Consider the following 19,835-nt stretch of genomic DNA (forward strand, 5'->3'; position numbering starts at 1 on the left):
GCAGCCTCGGTAATGTCGTTTGAACCATTTTGAATTTTCATTCGTTTGAAAATGAAGAAAATAGGTATCAAAGAGGCTCCTTGTCTCAGCAGGAGACTTAAGACTTGGGCACCAGTGAAAACTATCAAGATCTGTGACGTGGGCGGAATAAAAACCAGGAGCGTATTGAGGCGTGACTCGTGATATACAGGGTGAGTCGTAATGGAACCAACGCAAAGCAGATGCGCGTAGGGTACCTCAAAATATGACGATTTTTTTTCTGCGGTACTGAGGAGATATTGACCTCCGAAGTCGGCTTGTAAACTTCTAAAAAACGGTATATTTCAGTAATGCGTCACCAAATTTAAAATATGTTTTATTCTTATCAACATCTTTAATTGGTGGAAATGTGAAATCAATAGATGCTCAATAAGGGCGGGGTTAGGAGTAAGGTAAGGTCTGAAAGACTTGGTTTTTTCATGTGTAAAGTAACGGACAATGCCATTTAATAGCAAATTTAATTCCAAAACTTTTATTCCCCTTTAAAATTTGTTGAGTACCTTATGATTTTTGATAAAACCGCAGTTTTGTGGGATGGAGCAAACCGAATTTAAAGCGATTTAAAGGGCAAAAATCGTCATATTTTGAGTTTCCCTACAGGCACTTGGCCTTTGTCGGTTCCGTCACGACTAACCCTGTAGATTCGAGAACGAGTCTCTTGTAATATAAATAAAACATTATTCCGTAAATAAACCTCTGCACACCCTTCCAATTAATATTCGGAATTAATGATGAAGGTTTATAACATCGATTAATATTCCAATTATAGTTCCTACGAGCGTTTTACAACGCTCAGTTCCCGAGATATCGGCACTCAAAATTCGCCATCCCTCTGAGAAAATATTCGAGATGACGGCTTTTCCACCCATTGATTGACTGATATGGATCCTATCCAGGACGTATTTCAGTTCCTGCAGGCGACTCGCGAATGCAGCTCCGATGTACTTCCATTTTAGAGCGTTTTAAAACTGAAAATTATTACCTGCAGTCTCAGGAGTAAAACTAAAAAAGACGTCTCAAACCGCGACAGCAATTTGAACGTAATTTTATTATGTAATTACCCGAAACCCTCCCACCCCCCTGTAACAACTACCCTGCATTTATGGAGCAAAAACGCAGGTGATCGCACACACTTCCCCGCAAATTAAATGGCGGAGGGGTTAAATGCGGTGGCGATGAAAGAACAAAAGCGGCGGCACGCGGCAACGGCGCGTGACCGCCGTCCCGACGTCGACGTTGCCAGGAGACGCCGCCATCGATCGGGGGCGGTGGAATGATAACTCTTCGCCGGTCTTCGTTTAGGGGCTCATTTGATCACCGGCTGTAAGTTGGGGAGGAATGTCATTCAGACTGGAAGAACAATGCTTTTTGTCAAATCAACCACATTAGTTAAACCGGCAGGAAGCGTTCTTGTCTTCCGCATGCTCTCCTGCGGGCTTCGTGCACTTTTCTATTATCCGGCAAACGCATTTAACTAAGCTGCAATTCCATTATAAATTCTGAAATCATTAAACAAAATTAATCACTGAAATGCACCAACAACGTGATTACTGCAAAAACAAAAGTAATTGAATTTCGAAACGAGTAAATTTCAATATTCTGGCGTGACAATAATGAATTTAAAACGAGCAAAAACACGTCTCTTCCATAGTTTCATCGATTTGGCGATAGCGCAATTAAACAAAATTACGTTATTTAACTTCGGGGGTTTATTATTAAATTTACGAGCTCAAAGGGTGTCGTGGAATATTCAGTTTTCGATAATAAGTCTATGGGGAACGGCACTATTAGGTCTGATTTCCTTTTTACTATTATACATTCACTGTGTACATGCAAGATAATGCGAACATTTTTATTCCATTTGCTTCAAGGCGCCCTCAATCCTTTACTGAAGTACAAAAGGTCCCTCCCTGACTGATACCCCCCGAATGCCTCCACGCGAATAGTCTTATGAATTATGGTAATATCCGGAACAGCATTTTCCGGGTAAGAAAATTTGCTTTTGTCTAATCGATAGATTCCAACTGAATAAGGGCAAAAGGGAAGGCAAGGTTGATAGCTGTTATGTCTTTTCAGATATTAGCACCAAGTCGATTCTGCGAACTGGTTCTTTAACGTCCGGTCGGGGAGCAACAGCTTAAAGATTAACGCAAAATGTGGAATTAAGGAGAGCGATCTAAAGCATTTTCACATTAAGTTTAATTGATGTTTCCCTTGATTATAACTTACCCCACTTCCAGTTTTACCACGACATTGAAGAATGGGCACAAAGGTAAGAGAAACTAAAGTTACGATGCGGTTATTGGCTTCTTTAATCTATTCCAACCCCAGATCCCTTTTTGATCCCAATCTAGTGGCGATCAGAGCTTTTCAACCTAACTTCATAGAAATTCATCTGGAAATTCTTTTCTCATGACCTAGAATCATTACTCCGTTTAAGGCACATTTTCTCATATTTTAAAATGTCTGTTTAAATATCTTCAAGACGGCATTTTCATCATCTTTAGAAGGCAAATTTTTATCGATTTCAATGCGGTTATTGATGGGAATTCATATTCATAAGGATGACGTTGTGTCGTCTTTTTCAACGACATGAGGACATTGTTTTTGGGTGTCTTTAAATGATAATTATCGACTGCCTTCACACATTTTTTCCACGATTTCAAGATGTTTACCTTGACACCATACAATGTTTTGAAACATTTCAAGACGAGCCATTTTCAGGATTTGGGATGGCTTTTTAAACCGCTTTAAACGAGATTTACTAAAGTTTGTGCTGCTTTTTCGACAGTTTTAGGACGACATTTCAAGCATCTTTGAAAAACACTTCAACCATTTAACCACATGAAATTCGATCATTTCAAGCCTTGTTAACGTCGCTAGAATTATTTTTTTATGGATGTTTAAAGACATCAATTTAAATTAATTCAAGTTAAAGCTTTTTGTTCAGGTTCTTGAATGTTTTTTTAAAATTATTTTTAGATAAACTCATTAATGTTATGAAACAACTTTCAACAATTCCATAGAAGTATTTGTATGGTATTTTAAGACGTTTTTATTAGATTTTGTGTCGTCTATTTATCGATACCCTAACGACATTTTAAGCGTCTTTAAACATGAATTTTTAATTGTCCAAAAACAGAATTTTCAATGGTTTGAACGAGAAAATTCATTAGCAATAATATGGCATTTTTAAAACGTTTATACAACTTAAATGTATTTTTCAAAATCAAAGGCGTAGACACTTCTGGTTAACTGAATTCTACAAAAGTTCTTTATAATTTGAAAAAATTGCATTTAATTATAATAGAAGCAGTAACACTTTATTTTACACATTTCAGCATTTCAGTTTTATATCACTGAAATATGACCTAATTTTTTCGTCATTTTGAATCAGTTTATTTCAGACTTTGGAATTACCAAACTTAAACGAAATTTTCTGTATAATTTTCCTCTGCTCTAAAAGGCAAAATTAGGACATTTCCCGGTAATTTCGGTTGATATTGAAATGCAAGCATCAAGACGATGTTATTAAATATCACTTAATAGGTCTTTTCTAATGACGTTAGGACGATATTTTAGAGCTCTTTTCCGGGTTTAAAGAATAGTATTTTTAACTAATTAGCCATAATGATTTTCCAGAAATATGGCGACAGTTCAGTGATATTAAAACTTAAAACTTTTTCATTTCTTTGGATCTTCTTTACGTTAACTTGAAAATAATTCTTATGCCAACTTTTGATATAATTTTCGACTATATATGAGGACAACAGTAGTACGATAATTCTTAGGTGTTTAAGACGACATTCAAATGCGCTAAACGATGTTTTTAGCATCTTTCAAGACGTTTTTTTAACCGAATTTAAAATCATCTTTTAACGCAAATTTTCGACTACTTTAAAAAACTATTTTCAACTCGTTTTAGACAACGATTTTAACTGAAATGAGACGATATTTCAGCGATGTTTTCAGGCAACTTGTTTTAGATTTAGGAATATTCATTTCAGCCATGTAAGGCGACGTTTTAGCCATCTTGACTGGAATATTTTGAAGGTCCTCATGATGGAATTCAAATGTTCCCGTATCCCATTTTCATACCTTTTAAAGACACCTTCTTTGACGACATTGGAACGATATATTTGAAAGTAAATTTCGACATCTAAGTAACAGCATCTTCACCACTTTCTACAATTCAAGATATTTTTAACACTTCACAGAGGTTAAAGGTGTGTGTGAAGTTCAACAACTTTAAAATGATTCTTCGCAACATTATGACGCCGCTTCGTGGGTATTTAGCACAACATTCAAATGTATCAAGAAGAACATCTTTCAAGGCGGCTTTTCAATTTCAATTCAATTCGAAATTCACATCGATGACGCTTTAAAAGACCACTCTCGGGACATGTTAAACATGGCGTTTGTCATAGAACTAAGGCCGTTTTTCGTGATATTAAAGAACCCTTTTTTAACAATTTTTTGATAAGGTTTTGTCATTTTTCTGGACAATTTTCTTTTGCATCGGTCAGGTGTTGGACCAGTTATTCAAGATTATCATCTCAGGATAGGTTTAGCAATCCTAAAAGCCATTGTCACCATCAGTTACTAAGTGTTTTAAGACATCCTTTTAACTGGTGATTTCCCCCATGTTAAAGACATTTTCAACGACTCCAATGCTCCATAAATCTAGAGCCTGGCAAAAAATGGCAATCGTAACGACACCGGGCCTCACAGGCAAAAAAATAGTTCCCATTTGAGCGGGCATTAATCAGAGCCGCTAGTGATTAATTACCAATTATAGGTGGACAAAATGATAAGAGAGAAGCCAATCAAATTCTTATCAGATTATCGTCAATCCGGCTTGAGCAAAAACCGGCCGGTTCGGACAATTGTAGGCCTTCTTTCATCGTCAGGATTGCCGCGATTCTGCGTCTCTCTCGTGCGGCAGTAATTAGACGAGGAGGAGTATAGGTGTCCCGATGAGTCACATCGGGAGCGCATGCGATTCGGGCGCAATAGTAGGTGGAGCAGTTATAGTTACGTTTCCACCCAAGAGAGTACGGGTATCGGTGCAGTGTGCGTTTCTAGTGAAAAACTATAGAAAATGTTGCGTTCAGCGACATTTTTCTGTGTTATTGGCATTGTACTGGGAATTTTAGGCGACATCGAGGTGAGTCTCTTTTAGATTTCAGGGCGAAAGCCCCCGGAGCACAAAGAATCCGGGACCTTTTACGACATGAGGTAACATCGATTTTTACTCGTTTCTTGGAGTGTTTGTATAGTATACTCCACGAATTTCCCCGTTTCGGGGACAAATACCACTATCCACTTTTCCGACACAATTGCCAAGAGAAGCTCGTTATGCTAATTCTGCTTAGTCTAGAAAACGATGTTGCTAAAAAGCAAACACGCACGTTGCTGATCGAGCACTTTGGCAAACACAGAATGATATAAGACCTACATTTGAACGCTATTTTTAAAATGCAAATTGTTGCAAACAGTCGGTTCATCTAACTTTATTGTTGACATAATCGCAAGAACGATCGCGGTGTGCCCATTTCGTGTGGGCGGCTGTACGTAGGTACCAGTTCGTGTAGTGTATGCAGCCATAATGAATTTCCTAAAGGAAAGTTCAAAGTCTCCGTTTTGGTGGGAGCAAAACCCTACAGGGTAGTGCGAAAGCACCCTGAAGCTCGAGCTTTCCCTACAAATTTGCTGTAATGTATGAATTCCGCCTCGAGCAGCAAAAACCTCCTGCTCCTCGGGAATTGAAGTCGTTGAATGATTTTGTCGCAGAAAGTCCTCTGTTTCCCGTAGAAAATTGACTAATTAATTAGCTTATTAAAATTATGGGCAGCGGATGGTAAGCTCTTGAAGTCTTATCTTTGCAAATTCCAAGGAGTCGCTGAAAGCTCTGCCCAGACCGACAAAAATCCTCTGGGAATCTTAAAGAATCTCATCTCATCCAGAAATTTCCGAAAAAAAAACGATCTTTCTGATGATAACCATTGGACCTAGCACTCACCTACACTTCATTCACATCAAAATAATCTTTGATGCCCTTGATCTAATGCGAAGGAGTGCTGAGTTGCAAGAGATGCGTGTATTATGTAAGCTTGAGCCAAGTCAACTTTCGCCTTGATTTTTCTATTAACGGCCCTAGATGTTCCTCAAAAAATGCATGAAGCAGGATGATTTTTCTGCGAAAGGGGCACTTGCCCCTGCCCTCCAACCTCTGGATCCATCACTGCTTAATAAGCGACAAAAAACACAATGCATTTCTGTATTCCAACAGATACAAATCTTCCATTTCTAACTATGTAAATCCTGAAATTGAAATGCTCTTATTTGCATTACGTTAATAATCTTTCCTGCCTCGATGCAGAGACGTTCCTGATATAATCTTGATATTTTGATTTATATTTCTTATTTGCCCACTGCATATGTATGTATATGTATACCTACAATATTTCCTGTGAGCAATTTGCCTGATGGAAATAATTTTTCTCGAAACATCGTATTTCTTCCGGGGCTTAAAAATAATAAAAACAGCGTACAAAAGCATTCCTGCAACGATAAATCATACCTATAGAGTTCCTTCATTAATAAAAACCGGCGACACACGAGGTGAGAATTTCAATGTATTATTGAATAATGTCTCCCCTGGCTTTACACCTGTGTATGTGACACCAATTTTTATTATTAGTATAACGTCTTTTATTTACTATTCACAAGTCTACACACACAGGGCAGTAACCAAATCATCATTCTTCCGCATTTATCATTGAAATAAGGCGTGTTGCACTTAATCCGGGCCTGGAAGAAAACGCTGTTACAAGCACATGTCGCCAGACAGGTAGAAAAGTTGGGATAATAAGATGCGACAGATGCCACAGCAGAAAAGGAAAACTAGTAATTTCTCTTCCTTATACCACACAAACATATCCTCCTCCATAAATTATTATTGTACATATGTGTGTTATTTCAAAGAAAAACTTTCTGTAGAAAGCTCAAATGATAAATTTTGATGAAAATATATTCGCAACAGAGTATATCAGGACGATAGGGGCGATTGCATTGAACGTGTAGATTGGGTTGCCAGTTGAAAGGGGAAATATGCTGCGTTCAGATTTTAGTTGGGAAAAAATGGTGATTTGCAAGAAAGTTAATTTTATAAGACCTTCAAGCAATTTACAAAGATTTTCTAGATTATCGACACTTACGTTGGATTTTTTGGGTTTGTTTTGGTATTGGACGGTTTTGGCTTTTTCAGCCAGGTTTAAAGTTCTCAATGGACTTAATGATAGTAATTAAATGGAAGGAATGTCTATAGAAATTTTATTAGATTTATGGAAATTTTAAGCGGTACTTTGAACTTCATTTTAGGTAACTTTATGAAGACTTTTGACATTCTCTTGAATATTTTTGAGCGGAGAGAAAGACTGGTTATTAAAGAATTAGAAGAAATTTATTTAAGTTTATAGAGAAACTATTTGTATACCTTAGTTGATTTGACCTTTTAAACGATTTTTAAGACATTTTATTTTTATTTTTGCAAAATATCAAATATTTTAGAGAATGTTTTTGGATTTCCTACATTGGTTTTCGCAGTTGAGTCATATTGCTGATAAGAAAATGGAAACTCCCTTGTGATTTATATCTCTTCTAAATTTTCCAATTTTCTAGCATTTCATGTCTTTTTCAGGGATTTTCCGGCGAAGTTTCAGGGAAATTGCAAGCGATTTTATTTTCTTATATTTCTTGGAAATTAAGTACCTTTTATCTCTTATGATATTAATAGGTTTTAGAAAGATCTTTGGAATTTTCTTGTCATTTGCGAGACTTTTTAGATTTATTGGGATTTTTATTGGATCTTTGATTGCAATGGAAATGGCTTCTTAAGAGATTTTGTTTTAGTTCTTCTATTGTTAATGGAATTTAGTTCATGTGTACTTCTTTGGACATATTTAAGCCACTGCGATTGGTCGAAGTGTTCTTCTTAAAAAAAAAGAAGAAAATTAAAGAAGTTCAGTCGTCCCAAGGTATCAAACATATACAATAGAAGTTTCAAGAAAGGAGGACTTGTTGATGAGTCTATGAAAGGACAAGAGGTAGCGGCAATAATTATAAAGTTGGCTGGTCAAGTTATAATGATAATTTAGGAAAAAATATCTAATTAATCTAATCTCAACAACTATCCAAATATTGTTAACCATTCAGCGTTAGGATGCCCAATTGATTCGTTGGCTAAAAAGGTCCATCCACTGCCACAGGGCGGAATCTACTAAGTCAATCCTGTTTCACGGATCCGTCTCCAGAATTGAACCTGGGATACATCGCCTATGATTTTGATAACCTTTAGATTATCGTGCATTGTCTAGCAGAGGTCCAGATCGGTCTAGCAGCTTACTCAATTTTATTCTTTCCAAAAAATTTGGTTTGATGCACGTTTTCGCAATTAGATTTATTCATGTCTTATATCCATAATCCATCACTAAGAGCATCTTTTTTTTCTTAATTTTTCAGCCAGAAAATGTGCCATAATGCGCGGAATAATACCCTGAGTAATCCAAGATAAAGCTCCAATTATTGTCGAAGGAAGAATAACATAAACAAGGAAAATTAAAAAAGTTGTCCCCAGCATTACCGACCACACAACACAGATTTTCCTCTTGTTTTAATTAAAAGTTGGAGATATCTCTGGGTTTTCTTGAAAAAATACCGCTTCCGGAAAGAAAAATTCCGCTTTTAAGTTTCCCAACTTTAAAATGAGCTTCTGAAATAGGACATGACTGGAATGTTTTTCTGGCTTTCTGTGAGTTTTCCGGGAAGAATCCATTAATTGCAATGTCCCTTCATTGTCACCGTTATCATCACTCCCCAGCCAGCCTCTCCCAGTGCAGAAACTCCAATAAACTTCCCATTAACAATAGAAGGATTATCCGTTTCAATTAACTACTCGTTATGACCGCGATTGGCACGATAACGGCAACACTGTTAGCTAATTAACCTGGATTGACACGCGTCTGGAATGCCAGAGGCAATTTGAAAGTTCAATTATATTAAATGGAACTCAAATTTAGAACCAAACTTTCGTTCCATTAGCCCTTATTAGTTGCCGGCATAGAAGCATCTTATCCAGACATAAATATGCAGCTGTTTTGAAATAGTAATTTCCATTAAAATTCAAGTAAACGAGATGCTAAAGCTTTCTCAGTTTTTGTGCTAAAACATTTTCCTGGGGAATTTAAATGACACTCAAGTTTGGAGTACATTACGGAAGATATAACTGTAATGAAAGCTCCATCATAAACTTCTCTCTTGACTCGTTCTTGACGTTCTGGCATGTTATTAAGATAGCCGTAGATTCATACCCATTCCTAGATGTTCCCCATTAAAAAATTTTCTGTTTTTGCATTTAGATTTGTTACTTTTGAAAAATCCTCATGTTATGAAATGTGGGCAAACATATAATCTCCTATTGTGCTTTTCTCCAACAAATGGTACATGATTTATAGTCGAGTGACCAATGGTCAAGCAGCCATTTAGCCGTTAATTTCGACTGGTCATTAAGCTGGTATTTAAGTGAATAGCACAATTCATATAAACGTTAAAGGCAGGGAAATATTGCCACCTATCCAAAAGGATGCGGGTGCTCCGCGTATTTTAACCCTTATTGGCCCTGGGGGTGTGATATCAAGGCAGTTAACTTAAAAACTCTTGTATAATTAACGGTTCACCTGAAATAAAGAGAGACATTCCTAATTCTGATTTAATCGATTAGAAGCTGGGCCAGAGGGTCAAGGGCTACCGTCATTAAAGAGATCTTTCGGTTTATTAATAGAATTTTTCCATTATTTTTAAGGGTTTAGAAGGAGCTACTCAGTACTCGCTAATAGTCATGAAAATTTCTGCTTCAGTAAGCTTGTAACCCAAAGTGGGGCACTCAGATATTAAAAAAAAAAAGTAGAGCAATGTTCAAGAAATGTATGCGCTTTTACACTTGAAAAGTACGTGCTTCGCCACTGGTTACCATTCATATTATAATCTCAAGTTTCCGGTAGTAGTAAAAAAAATTTCTATTTAGGTGGGATATAAAACAGAGGCGTGCCATTGAGATATTTTAAAAATATCTCACACCCAAAGATCACAAAGAAAAAACGTACATTATTTTAACATTTCGAAAGAATGTGGTGTTTAGTTATATCTAGGAAATGTACAACTTTGTAACGTCGTTTGCAATCCCGAGACGTTACATGCCGGCTTTTAAAAGTGCCTACGAGTTATTGTTGAAATTGCTCTGAGGTTTATAACGAGATTTAGCACAATTTTTCCTCTCGAACATCATACTGGGCCTTATTCAAGCTAACAACTTTAGATTTCATCTGATCGAGGAAATTTGCAACTTTCATTATCCACAACTCCGTAAGTTGTTTTGAAGAGACTTTAAGGAATAAAGATACCTATCAATGAGCCAACTTAACTCGAGGGTTGCATCGGGATCCCGGAAATCGCCAGAGGTGGAGTACATATGATACATTTCAAAAGTACTGGCACTAATTTGAATATTTTATTAGCGAAAACATACTATGCACTTTATACCTGGACACTCTCATCCACAAAATTGCAAAACTTTCCATGCATTTTCCTAACTTTACAAGTGCATTTTCGGCTTAGTACCCTCACATAAACCACCCAACATTGACCATATTTGTCTTCATAAGCCAGAGGCCCCATTTTATGAAACTTGGAATGTTTAATCACTCCCTGGCACGCAAACTTTCCAGGCATGCGATAGCTCGGTTTGCGAGGTAAAACAGAATTTTCACAGGCGAGTTACCGTACTTTTCTACCTTTAATGTTACCATCGGTAAAGTGCGGTCTTTTGTGGTTTCGTAATTACACGTCTGGCAATCGATCATCGTTTTGTTTAGCCGGGTTTTTGTTTGTTCACGTTTATGGACAATGCCCTTTGATAGGGAGTACATTTGATGCGCAATGAAATCCGCCTGTCAGTGACACAAACGCAGCTATTTGGGGCTGACACACCCAAAAAAATGTTTTTGTTGGTTTAGGGGAATTTATATTCATGGAAATTCAAGGGGTTTCTCTCATGTCTTCCAGAAAACTATGTATCAATGGAAAATTAATCGCAATAACTGGCACGAAACCGGAATTTTCCGGCCAATATTCGTACTTCTGGATAAATGAATTACGCCGATTTTATTGGATTTCCAGGCAATGGGGACTCATATAAAGCACATTGTTCCAATTTACGCCACCGCTGAGTAATACATTAATTTATAGACCCATTCTCTGGTGGCACATTGTTCAATCGAATCCAAATCTCTTTATTAGGATGAATTTCATAATTTAATTTTTACACGTATTTGACACTGCCCTTTCTTCTATTTCCGATAAATTCCATTAATTTCTCTGGCGAACGTCTTGGGCTTGTGGGCTTTAAGTCTAACCTTATAGAAATTTAAAAAGTAAATAATATAACTTGGTGGAAACCTTCCTCGAAGCTATCAATATCAATTTCCCCAACGGTGATGCTTCAGAGCCCTAAATCATCCGCAGGGGTTGTCAAGTTGTCCACTTCAAATGGTAACTTGGTGGCAAAATCGATAAAACAATTTCCCAGTTAAAATTGCCAGCTACGATGCCGTTAAAAGCATGTTTTGTTGTTCGCGCTTTCCACGCTATAAATCATGTAATGTTTACTGGGAAAACAAAAACACGTTGCTGTCAGATCCAGATCATTATTCTGTCCCACTTTCGAATAAAATAAATCCCATTTTGGAAATGTGGAATTAGCTCGGTAAATTGCATTATTAGCTTTGCTATATATTTCCATTTGCGATTTAAAAAGGCTACATTCGAAATTTCCTTCTGGAGATACAAAATTTTGCTGCAAGCTGGATAAATTAACGTATCGATCCTCAAGGCACTTGCCTAGAAAACATATCCTACTAAAATGCCATTGAATCCTTATAATTGCCAGTTTCAATAAGGATTACATTTGTTACAAATTAAGAAATTGAACTAGAAATACTGGAATTAAATCCCTTGCTAGTCCTTCGGTCACAGATAGCATACCGCTTTGACTTTAGATGAAGCTCGAAGATTGTTCTATCTAGCTTCAAAAACACCAGAATTTCAGCGTATGGGGTATTCAAGTTACAAATTGCCAAAATTCGGAAGCCTGATGGTTCAGCCCTAGGACAATCGATTTAACTGCTCATATTTACTTCTGGACATAGACACATAGAGGTGCAGTGTCAATTCGGCAACTTACAATCTTCTTTTAAGCAAGAAAACTTTAATTTTAGTTTTTTCCTGAGTTGGACCTCGATATATCCCTGATCTTTTTATAACGAAAGAATTTTTTCATTACTCTAAGACCGCCTATTACTCCTTCAAGATCTAGGGTAAATAACAAACATTCTCCCACAAGCCAATTCCAGTCACTTGACTCGTCCAGAATCGTCGTGGCTGCATTTTCTAACAGTTTTTAAAACTTTCCTCATGTCATTCAAAGACATTATTATTCTTCAAAACTCCAACTTAATCTCCTGCGCTTTTGTCAGAACTTTTTCTGCTAAATGCTTCCACAGAACAGAAGATACACAAAGGGGATCGAAATTAAAAGATATTACATCCTCGAGGGTGTTTCGAGAAGTCCCAAACAACATCTTTGTATCTGAAGCTCGGCCATCGTCGAGGGAGGGTGAAATTTCACGCTTCCAGCAACTTCGAAAGAAAAAAATTTACTGAAGTTCCAGAAGCCTTGTTAAAAATTATTATAAAACTCTGGGTCACAATAAAAGTTCTTTTAAGTGTGGATTGATGAGAAAAGTTTCCAGCCTATTGTTTGCAGTAAGTGTAGAAATGGTATTGGAAAGCTCTTATTGAGACTATGGAAAAAGGGTGAGAGTGATGCTAATTTTATTCCAATAGGATGGTTTTCGCACAATGGTTAATTCCTCGGAACACAGCACCGGAGAAATTCCATTTCTAAAATTTATTTCCAGAGAAATCTAGTCGTTGGTTTGCACTGATGTCAAGATTTTAAATTTACATATCAAGTGTAGGCTTTTGTGTGCTCAGTTTACCATAAGGGGTTAAAGTTTGCCTTTAACGCTCCATGTTTTATGGATGAGGCCTTTGACAACACAGTGCCTGTCCCGAATTAAATGCACCATCCTGGAACGGCCATGTAGGAGATAAGAGTTCAGTGTTTTGCCTCTAAATTAAATCTAGGTCTCGAAAATCAATCGTCCTGCTCTATCCAAACACCCAAGGCAAAAATCTCCATTTTCCAGAGGAAAAGTCTTAAGGGGCATAACACATGTTTATTTTATGCCAGCCAGGATGGTTTCTACAATGGCAGAGCACAATAAATTTCGATGTGAACAAGGCTTCGTTTCAATTCGGTCTCGGTAAGTCTTGGCTCGGAGCAATCCACTCGAATCGAAAACCTCGAACGAACCATCGATATATTTTCTCTATTTTATTTACCCGTTTAAATGTCAGGAACATGGAAATTTACTTTAGCATTAAATATTTGAATGGGTTTAATTTTTCGTTTAAGGGTTAATAAAGTTTTTTCAGAAAATTCTCTATTTTCGGAAATTTCTCTGCAATATTCCTCAATCATTTCATCAGTAGCTATCCAGTAAAAGTACCTGCTAATCGAATTTTTAGTCCTGCCGAAGTGTGCACTTTTCACAAATAAACTCGGCCCTCTAAACCAGCTAATCTACTTAGGTGCCATATCGAGAAGATTCGCACGCTCTGATCGATTTTCCATGCCTCTCCATGTCGTATCCAGCAGTGGAAACTCATCGAACGGGAAAGTGGCAAGTGAAACGTAAGGACGTCAATAAAATCCTGAAATACTTTCCGAGAAATACTCCTGAAAAACCACGGAGCTGTGCGCTGCTTCCAGCACTCGAACATTATGCGTTTCTTCTGGAAACTCTTTATTATTTCTCTCCAGATTATTGAGGAATTTTCGCAAATGTGATTATGAAGTACGTCCCTGGACTTGTAAAACCATATTTGGGTGGTGCGGTGAGTCATCCGTCCCTTAAGGGCGAATTCCTACGTCTCATCGTCCCTTTTACGCCCCCCGAAATGTCTTGGGAAAATTATATTTCCCGGGCTTATTTACCCTCCATATACGAGGCTCTTTATTGCTCCAAATTTCCAAAGGCAGCTATGTTAGTTTTAATGGACCTAGGGACAAAATTCTGAGCTATTCAGTCCGAAGGCGATCGAATGGGTTTTGAGTCTTTGGGGATGTTTGCAGAGGGAAATATGGGAAATAATTGCATTAAGAATTTGAAGAGGGAGGTTAAATAAAGAGTTAAAAAAATAGATAAAAGTGCTTTTTGACATGCTTTCATGAAACTGTAAAACTAAAATTCCATTCATGTTATTGGACGGCACTAACGATGATTTAAATGTAAAAAAAGAAATTGAGAGACTCATGTATACAACACCGCAGAAGGGAGACACTTCATGAGTCAGTACAACTCTCAATTAACGAAATTTCCTGAATCTCGTAATTTTCATTAGGATTGAGGTATTTTCTCGCAGTTTGTGATTTTTGGTAGTTCAAACGACGCTATATAGAAGTGTTTTCATCCTTAAATTTTACCCAGAAACTGATGTACTCAAAGCTACAGAAAAGAGAAAATCAGTAGAGCTCTCTAATGAATTAAAATTTCACAATTTCGTAATTTTTATTTAGTCAGGTATTTTTTCGAAACTTGAAATATCTAGTAATTGCATTTACGTTATACAGATGCATTTTAACCCTGAAATTTTATCCAGAAACTTACGTGCAGAAAATTAGAAAAAGAAAAGACTTCAAGATTCCGTACAACTCTCCAGTTAATTAAATTTTCACAAGTTGCAATTTTCATTAAGAATGACATTTGGTAGTTAAAACAATTGTGAATAAATGTGTTTCACTCTGAAATTTGATCCAGAAACCCATACGTACAGAGCTACAGAAGGGAGAGGCTTCAAGAATCAGTCCAACTCTATAATTAATTTAATTTCCCAAATCTCGGAATTTTCATTAGGAATAAGGTATTTTCTTGAAATTTGAAATATTCGGTAGTAAAAACAACGTTATATAGATTTCATATTATCCTGAAATTTTACCCTGAAACTCATGGCACGAAGGTACAAAAAGAAGAGACCTCAAAAATTAGTGCAACTTTCCAATAAATAGAAATTTCACAACCTAGTAAATTTCATTAGGAATGAGGTATTTCCTTGAAGTTTGCGATGTTCAGTAATTACAACGCTCCTCAGTAGATGTATTCTTATCCTCAATCTTGAAATTATTTCCAGAAACTCTTGTTTACAATTCTACAGGAGGGAAATACTTTAAGAATCAGTACAATCTTTTAATTAATACAATTTTCAAAACATCATAACTTTCATTAACTAATGAGGATGTTTTTCGATGTTTGTAATATTTGGCAGTTAAAACGACCCTCTATAAATGTATTTCCATCCTGAAATTTGGTCTAGGAACTCATATGTGAAGAGGTGCAAAAAGAACAGACGACATCAAGTGAATATTCATTTTAATCGATCGAAGGGGGAAAGTGTGATTTACCTCCATGTTTAGAATCTTTAAAGATTAGATCGGATTTAATTTAATTACTCCAAATTTATCACTGCACTTGAGGTAAATTGAATTTGAGAAACTAAATATTTTTGTCACACCTCGAGAACAAGCAAAATCTCGACTTATCTTTTGTATTTGAACTTTCACAAACAAATTTCCCTGGAAGCTTCATCTCAAAATCGCAAGCTTAACTTTGATACCGAACAATTAGGTGCAAATTCCATTTCGCAGGAAGCGAAACGGTCTTAATAAAGCACTTCAGAGGCCCTTTTATTATATTTTAAGCGGTCCCTTATTTGCGAGGCTTTTTCCAAAATCGCAGTTCATAAAGGGAGTTTAATGCCGCTTTCCGAAAACTACGGGCGAATGCTTTTACAACAAAAGCAAAAATCATGCTATGAAGGTCATTAGCATCGCGCAAATCCAGTATCGATCCTGGAATGTTGGATTCGGTTCAAATGCCAGTCAGTTCAAACGTCGGGGTATCGTTTAGGATTAGATTATTTATGGAGTCGATATTTGAAAAGTTTCAATGGGATTTTGAAGTTCGATGGCATTGGAAATACGGAATTTAAGTTAGAACTAGAAACTCCGATAGAAGCTCATTCAAGGAAAAAAAGCTCTATGAATTTGCTTACTTTGGAGCACATAACTCATTCCGACATCAACCATCAGGGTTGTTCCTGTGAAACATCCCTTTCTAATTCCAGTAAAAGCTGACATTCAAGGATCAATATCTCCGCCTCACAATTGCCAAATGTTCCTCCCAAAGGTTCTTGGAAGAAAATCTGGGTAATAACACTTTGGCCATGTGCGAAAGGAGATCTTTTTAATACCGGGATTACTATAAGCTTTCCTTCAGTTGTCCTCGTTCTTTAAGGCACTTATCCCCAAGGAAACTCGATTTTATGTGTATGTACACAACCCTTGATGTGTATAAAGGAATCGGGCGATAGTTCGTCTTGTTTGTTGTGCTGCCGATAGAGGTAAAATCTTTTTATCCCCGAGAGAGGTTCTGGATAAATAAAGAGGGAATAAGGCAGATTAAGTAAATGAAAGCTTAAGTGTCTAGGATTGACCATTAATTTTTTGACACACATAATTTTTTTTGTGAATTCGTGTTGTTCTTATGACATCACATCGCGTTATTTAAACTAAAAAGACACGGATTGAAACGAAAAGCGAGCACGTTCAGTGTTCCCCCCGTGATGCCAAGGCCAAAAGGACTCTCCAGTACTGGCAATTTGAATTGAGGAAAAACTCGGGTTGAATCGAGATATGATATTTTCACAAATCTTAAAATGAAAAATCTTAGGTTGAAAAAGAATTCAGGTTGAAGCAAGCACCATTCTTTGATTGGAATGAAAGAAAACTTGCACTGAAACTCAGAAACACTTGAACGCTTGAAAATATATGAAGAAAAGTAGTTCATAAAACTGAGAATGCGAGGAAACCGCAGTTGAAACTGAGAATTCCTTCGGTGCAATGAGCACATTGAAAGAAACTCGGGTTGAATCGTGAATTGCACGAATTTATCAAAAAAATTCGTCTGGAAAAGAAACTCAGATTGAAGTGAAACGCAAATACAATAAACGCATTTTTTGTAAACAAAACACAGAATAGGAGAAAACTTTGCTTGATTCTGAGAAAAACCATAATCAGGTTTATCGAAACTCGTTGGTAATCAATACCTTTTGTTCCCTCGTAATACTCGGTTTGAAGGGAACTATTTTTGATATAATAATAAGATGAAAGAAAAGTCGACTTGAAAGGAAACTCGCCTTAAAACTGTAGAGTTTGAGAAACTCGGGTTCATCCGAACTGTTTTCTTGATACGATAATCAAAATAAAAGCAAATTCAAAAGCAAACTCGAATTAGAAGGAACGTAGTAATATACTAAGACCTTTTTTCTGAACGTTGATCAGATTGGAGGAAAAACTCTAATGCCGGCTAAAAGCTCTGTTTGAACTTGCGCTAAAAGGAAAGTGGTATTGTAAAAGCCTGAATATGAGTTTTTCTGCATGCGTTAATTAAAAGAAAACTCGCCTGAAAACTCATAAAGGTTTCTTCACTTTACTCGTATAAGGGATTTAAATTGAAATGAATCTAAGGTTAAAGACTTTTTTAACCTTGAGTAATTGAATGGAAACTTCTAGGACTGAGAGGACACTCGGTTTGAAACTAGAATTTGGTTTTCACCGCGATATTCGGATTGCGAGAAACTTCGGTGCTCTTAAGGAAACTCGGGTTGAATGGAAACTAGTGTTGAACCAAAACGTGGTCTTCCTATGGTGCTCACAATGAAAGGGAATTTTGTTTAAAAGTAAACTCGCTTTGGAAGTGAAAATCCCCACCCAAAATGCTCAGATCGTAAGGAGAGTGAGTCGAAAGGAAACTAATTAAAACTATGACTTGCGTTGAATAGAAATTTTCAAACAGGAGGAAAATTGTGTTGATAATTGACTGGATTGAAATGAAAGTAAATTTTTAAACCGTCCGGATGCAAAAATTTTAAAGTGTCCGGACTACTACATTATCCCCATTTTAGACAAATGAGCCTTTTTCTCCTCCCTTTCAAATCAAAGCGCAATATCCTTCCCTTAAAATGTGTAAAAGCAGCTTCTACCTTTGCTCTATAAACCAGTTTCGTCATTGGCCGTCTCATCTTTGACATAATCCAGTTAGTCTAAAGGGATGAATGCCCCCAACAAAATTGCCGGCTCAAATCCGGATTTTCGCGACAATGCAACCCAGAAGGCCGGATTTCGTCTCTCTGCCTTTTTGTCTTTTTCCCGAATTCGTTGGAAAACTCTGGACCAAAGCACTCCAGACGGGAAGCGATTGCTTTCCAGAAAGTCTTAAAATTGATTTTGCGCAGTCGGCGGCAACATGCCGGCGTACAGCTTCCTCACAAATCAATTTAATTATGGGGCCCTTCAAAATTCCCGGTATTCGAAATCAGCCACCCCCTTCTCTATTAAATATCACGCCAATTTGGGCTGGTTTTCGAAGAATCTCATCTCCAGCCTAATAAGTTAGATAACGCAATTAGTACCTGGAAAATTGAAAATGTTGACGCATCCGAGAGGAGGTGAATGCCGGAGGATTGGGTTTACAAAAGAGGTTGTGAGGTTGGGTAATTTTGTTTACAGCAACCTCTTAGTAAAAATAGAGAAAATTTACCCATTTTCAATCTCCATTAGCTGATTAATTATGATAGGAAGTTCCCTTACTCAAGGAAGTTTTAAGGGACCTTTCAGGCATCAGAGTAATTTTCTTTTTGAAGGTTTTAAGTTAAAAAAAAAACCTTAAAAGGGAAAGCGTTAATATTGCTTCGCTGTTGTGATCAGGGATATTCAAATCGTTGACCTGCATTAATTATTAATCCTTTACATCAAACAGCTTTATGCATTGAACTGGATTGAATTATTAAACACGGCCTGATTTTCATTTTAAGAGGCTGAAAATAAAATCGCGGTCGATATTTTCAAGGGCATTTTGCATGCAAACACCTCACAAATCCAGCTCGGGGTGTAGGTATAAGTAATTCTAAAGTGAAATTTCGTAGGCTGCTGTACCACCCACAAATTTGCTCTCAACACCGAAACATATAGAGCAGGAATTTGGGCATTTCTCCCCCTCATAAAGCAGACGTCACTCAACTTCAAATGAAGTTTATCCTGCTAAAATCAATACCCTTATATTGAGGTCAACACACCTTACTGCAGGCGCCTCATAAACACTCCCATTCAAATGCTCTTATCCATTATTGAGACTGATTTTGACTTGCTCTGATCTTGTTGATTGAATACCTTTATTCGGTTTTTAATTCTTAAAGAAGGTTAAGTTGGAAAGTACTAATCATGGAGATTTTTCCTAGAACACGTCATGTACCTTTACATATCCTGCTGTGTTCGAGGTCTGAAGCCTTGATCCAATTTCAAACCTTACTCTGTAAATCCAGGAATTGCCAGAAACCACTGATTACCAATAATTCAATGTGTTCACGTGTTCGTTATATAATCCCGGTTTTCACGCCAACAAGCACAAGTACTACCCTGGCGGGGACAATGGACGTGTTATCACTGCCACAACATAAATCAACCCCCCGAGATTCCTGCTTTTTGGGGGTCCCTATCTCTG

At 37.0% G+C, this 19,835-nt stretch overlaps 1 protein-coding gene across 2 annotated transcripts in view; it reads left to right on the forward strand.

Moving 5' to 3' along the window:
* The first annotated feature begins 5,068 nt into the window (after positions 1-5,068).
* Appl (amyloid-beta-like protein) overlaps positions 5,069-19,835 on the forward strand; it is a 42,780-nt gene continuing 28,013 nt past the window's right edge. For both annotated transcript variants that reach the window (XM_066389700.1, XM_066389701.1), the window contains exon 1: positions 5,069-5,206. In XM_066389700.1, the coding sequence (XP_066245797.1) occupies positions 5,141-5,206 (66 nt within the window). In that variant the 5' untranslated portion in view covers positions 5,069-5,140. The remainder of the gene's footprint in view (positions 5,207-19,835) is intronic.

This window comes from Euwallacea similis, chromosome 4 (assembly GCF_039881205.1).
Source record: "Euwallacea similis isolate ESF13 chromosome 4, ESF131.1, whole genome shotgun sequence".
Classification (NCBI taxonomy): domain Eukaryota; kingdom Metazoa; phylum Arthropoda; class Insecta; order Coleoptera; family Curculionidae; genus Euwallacea; species Euwallacea similis.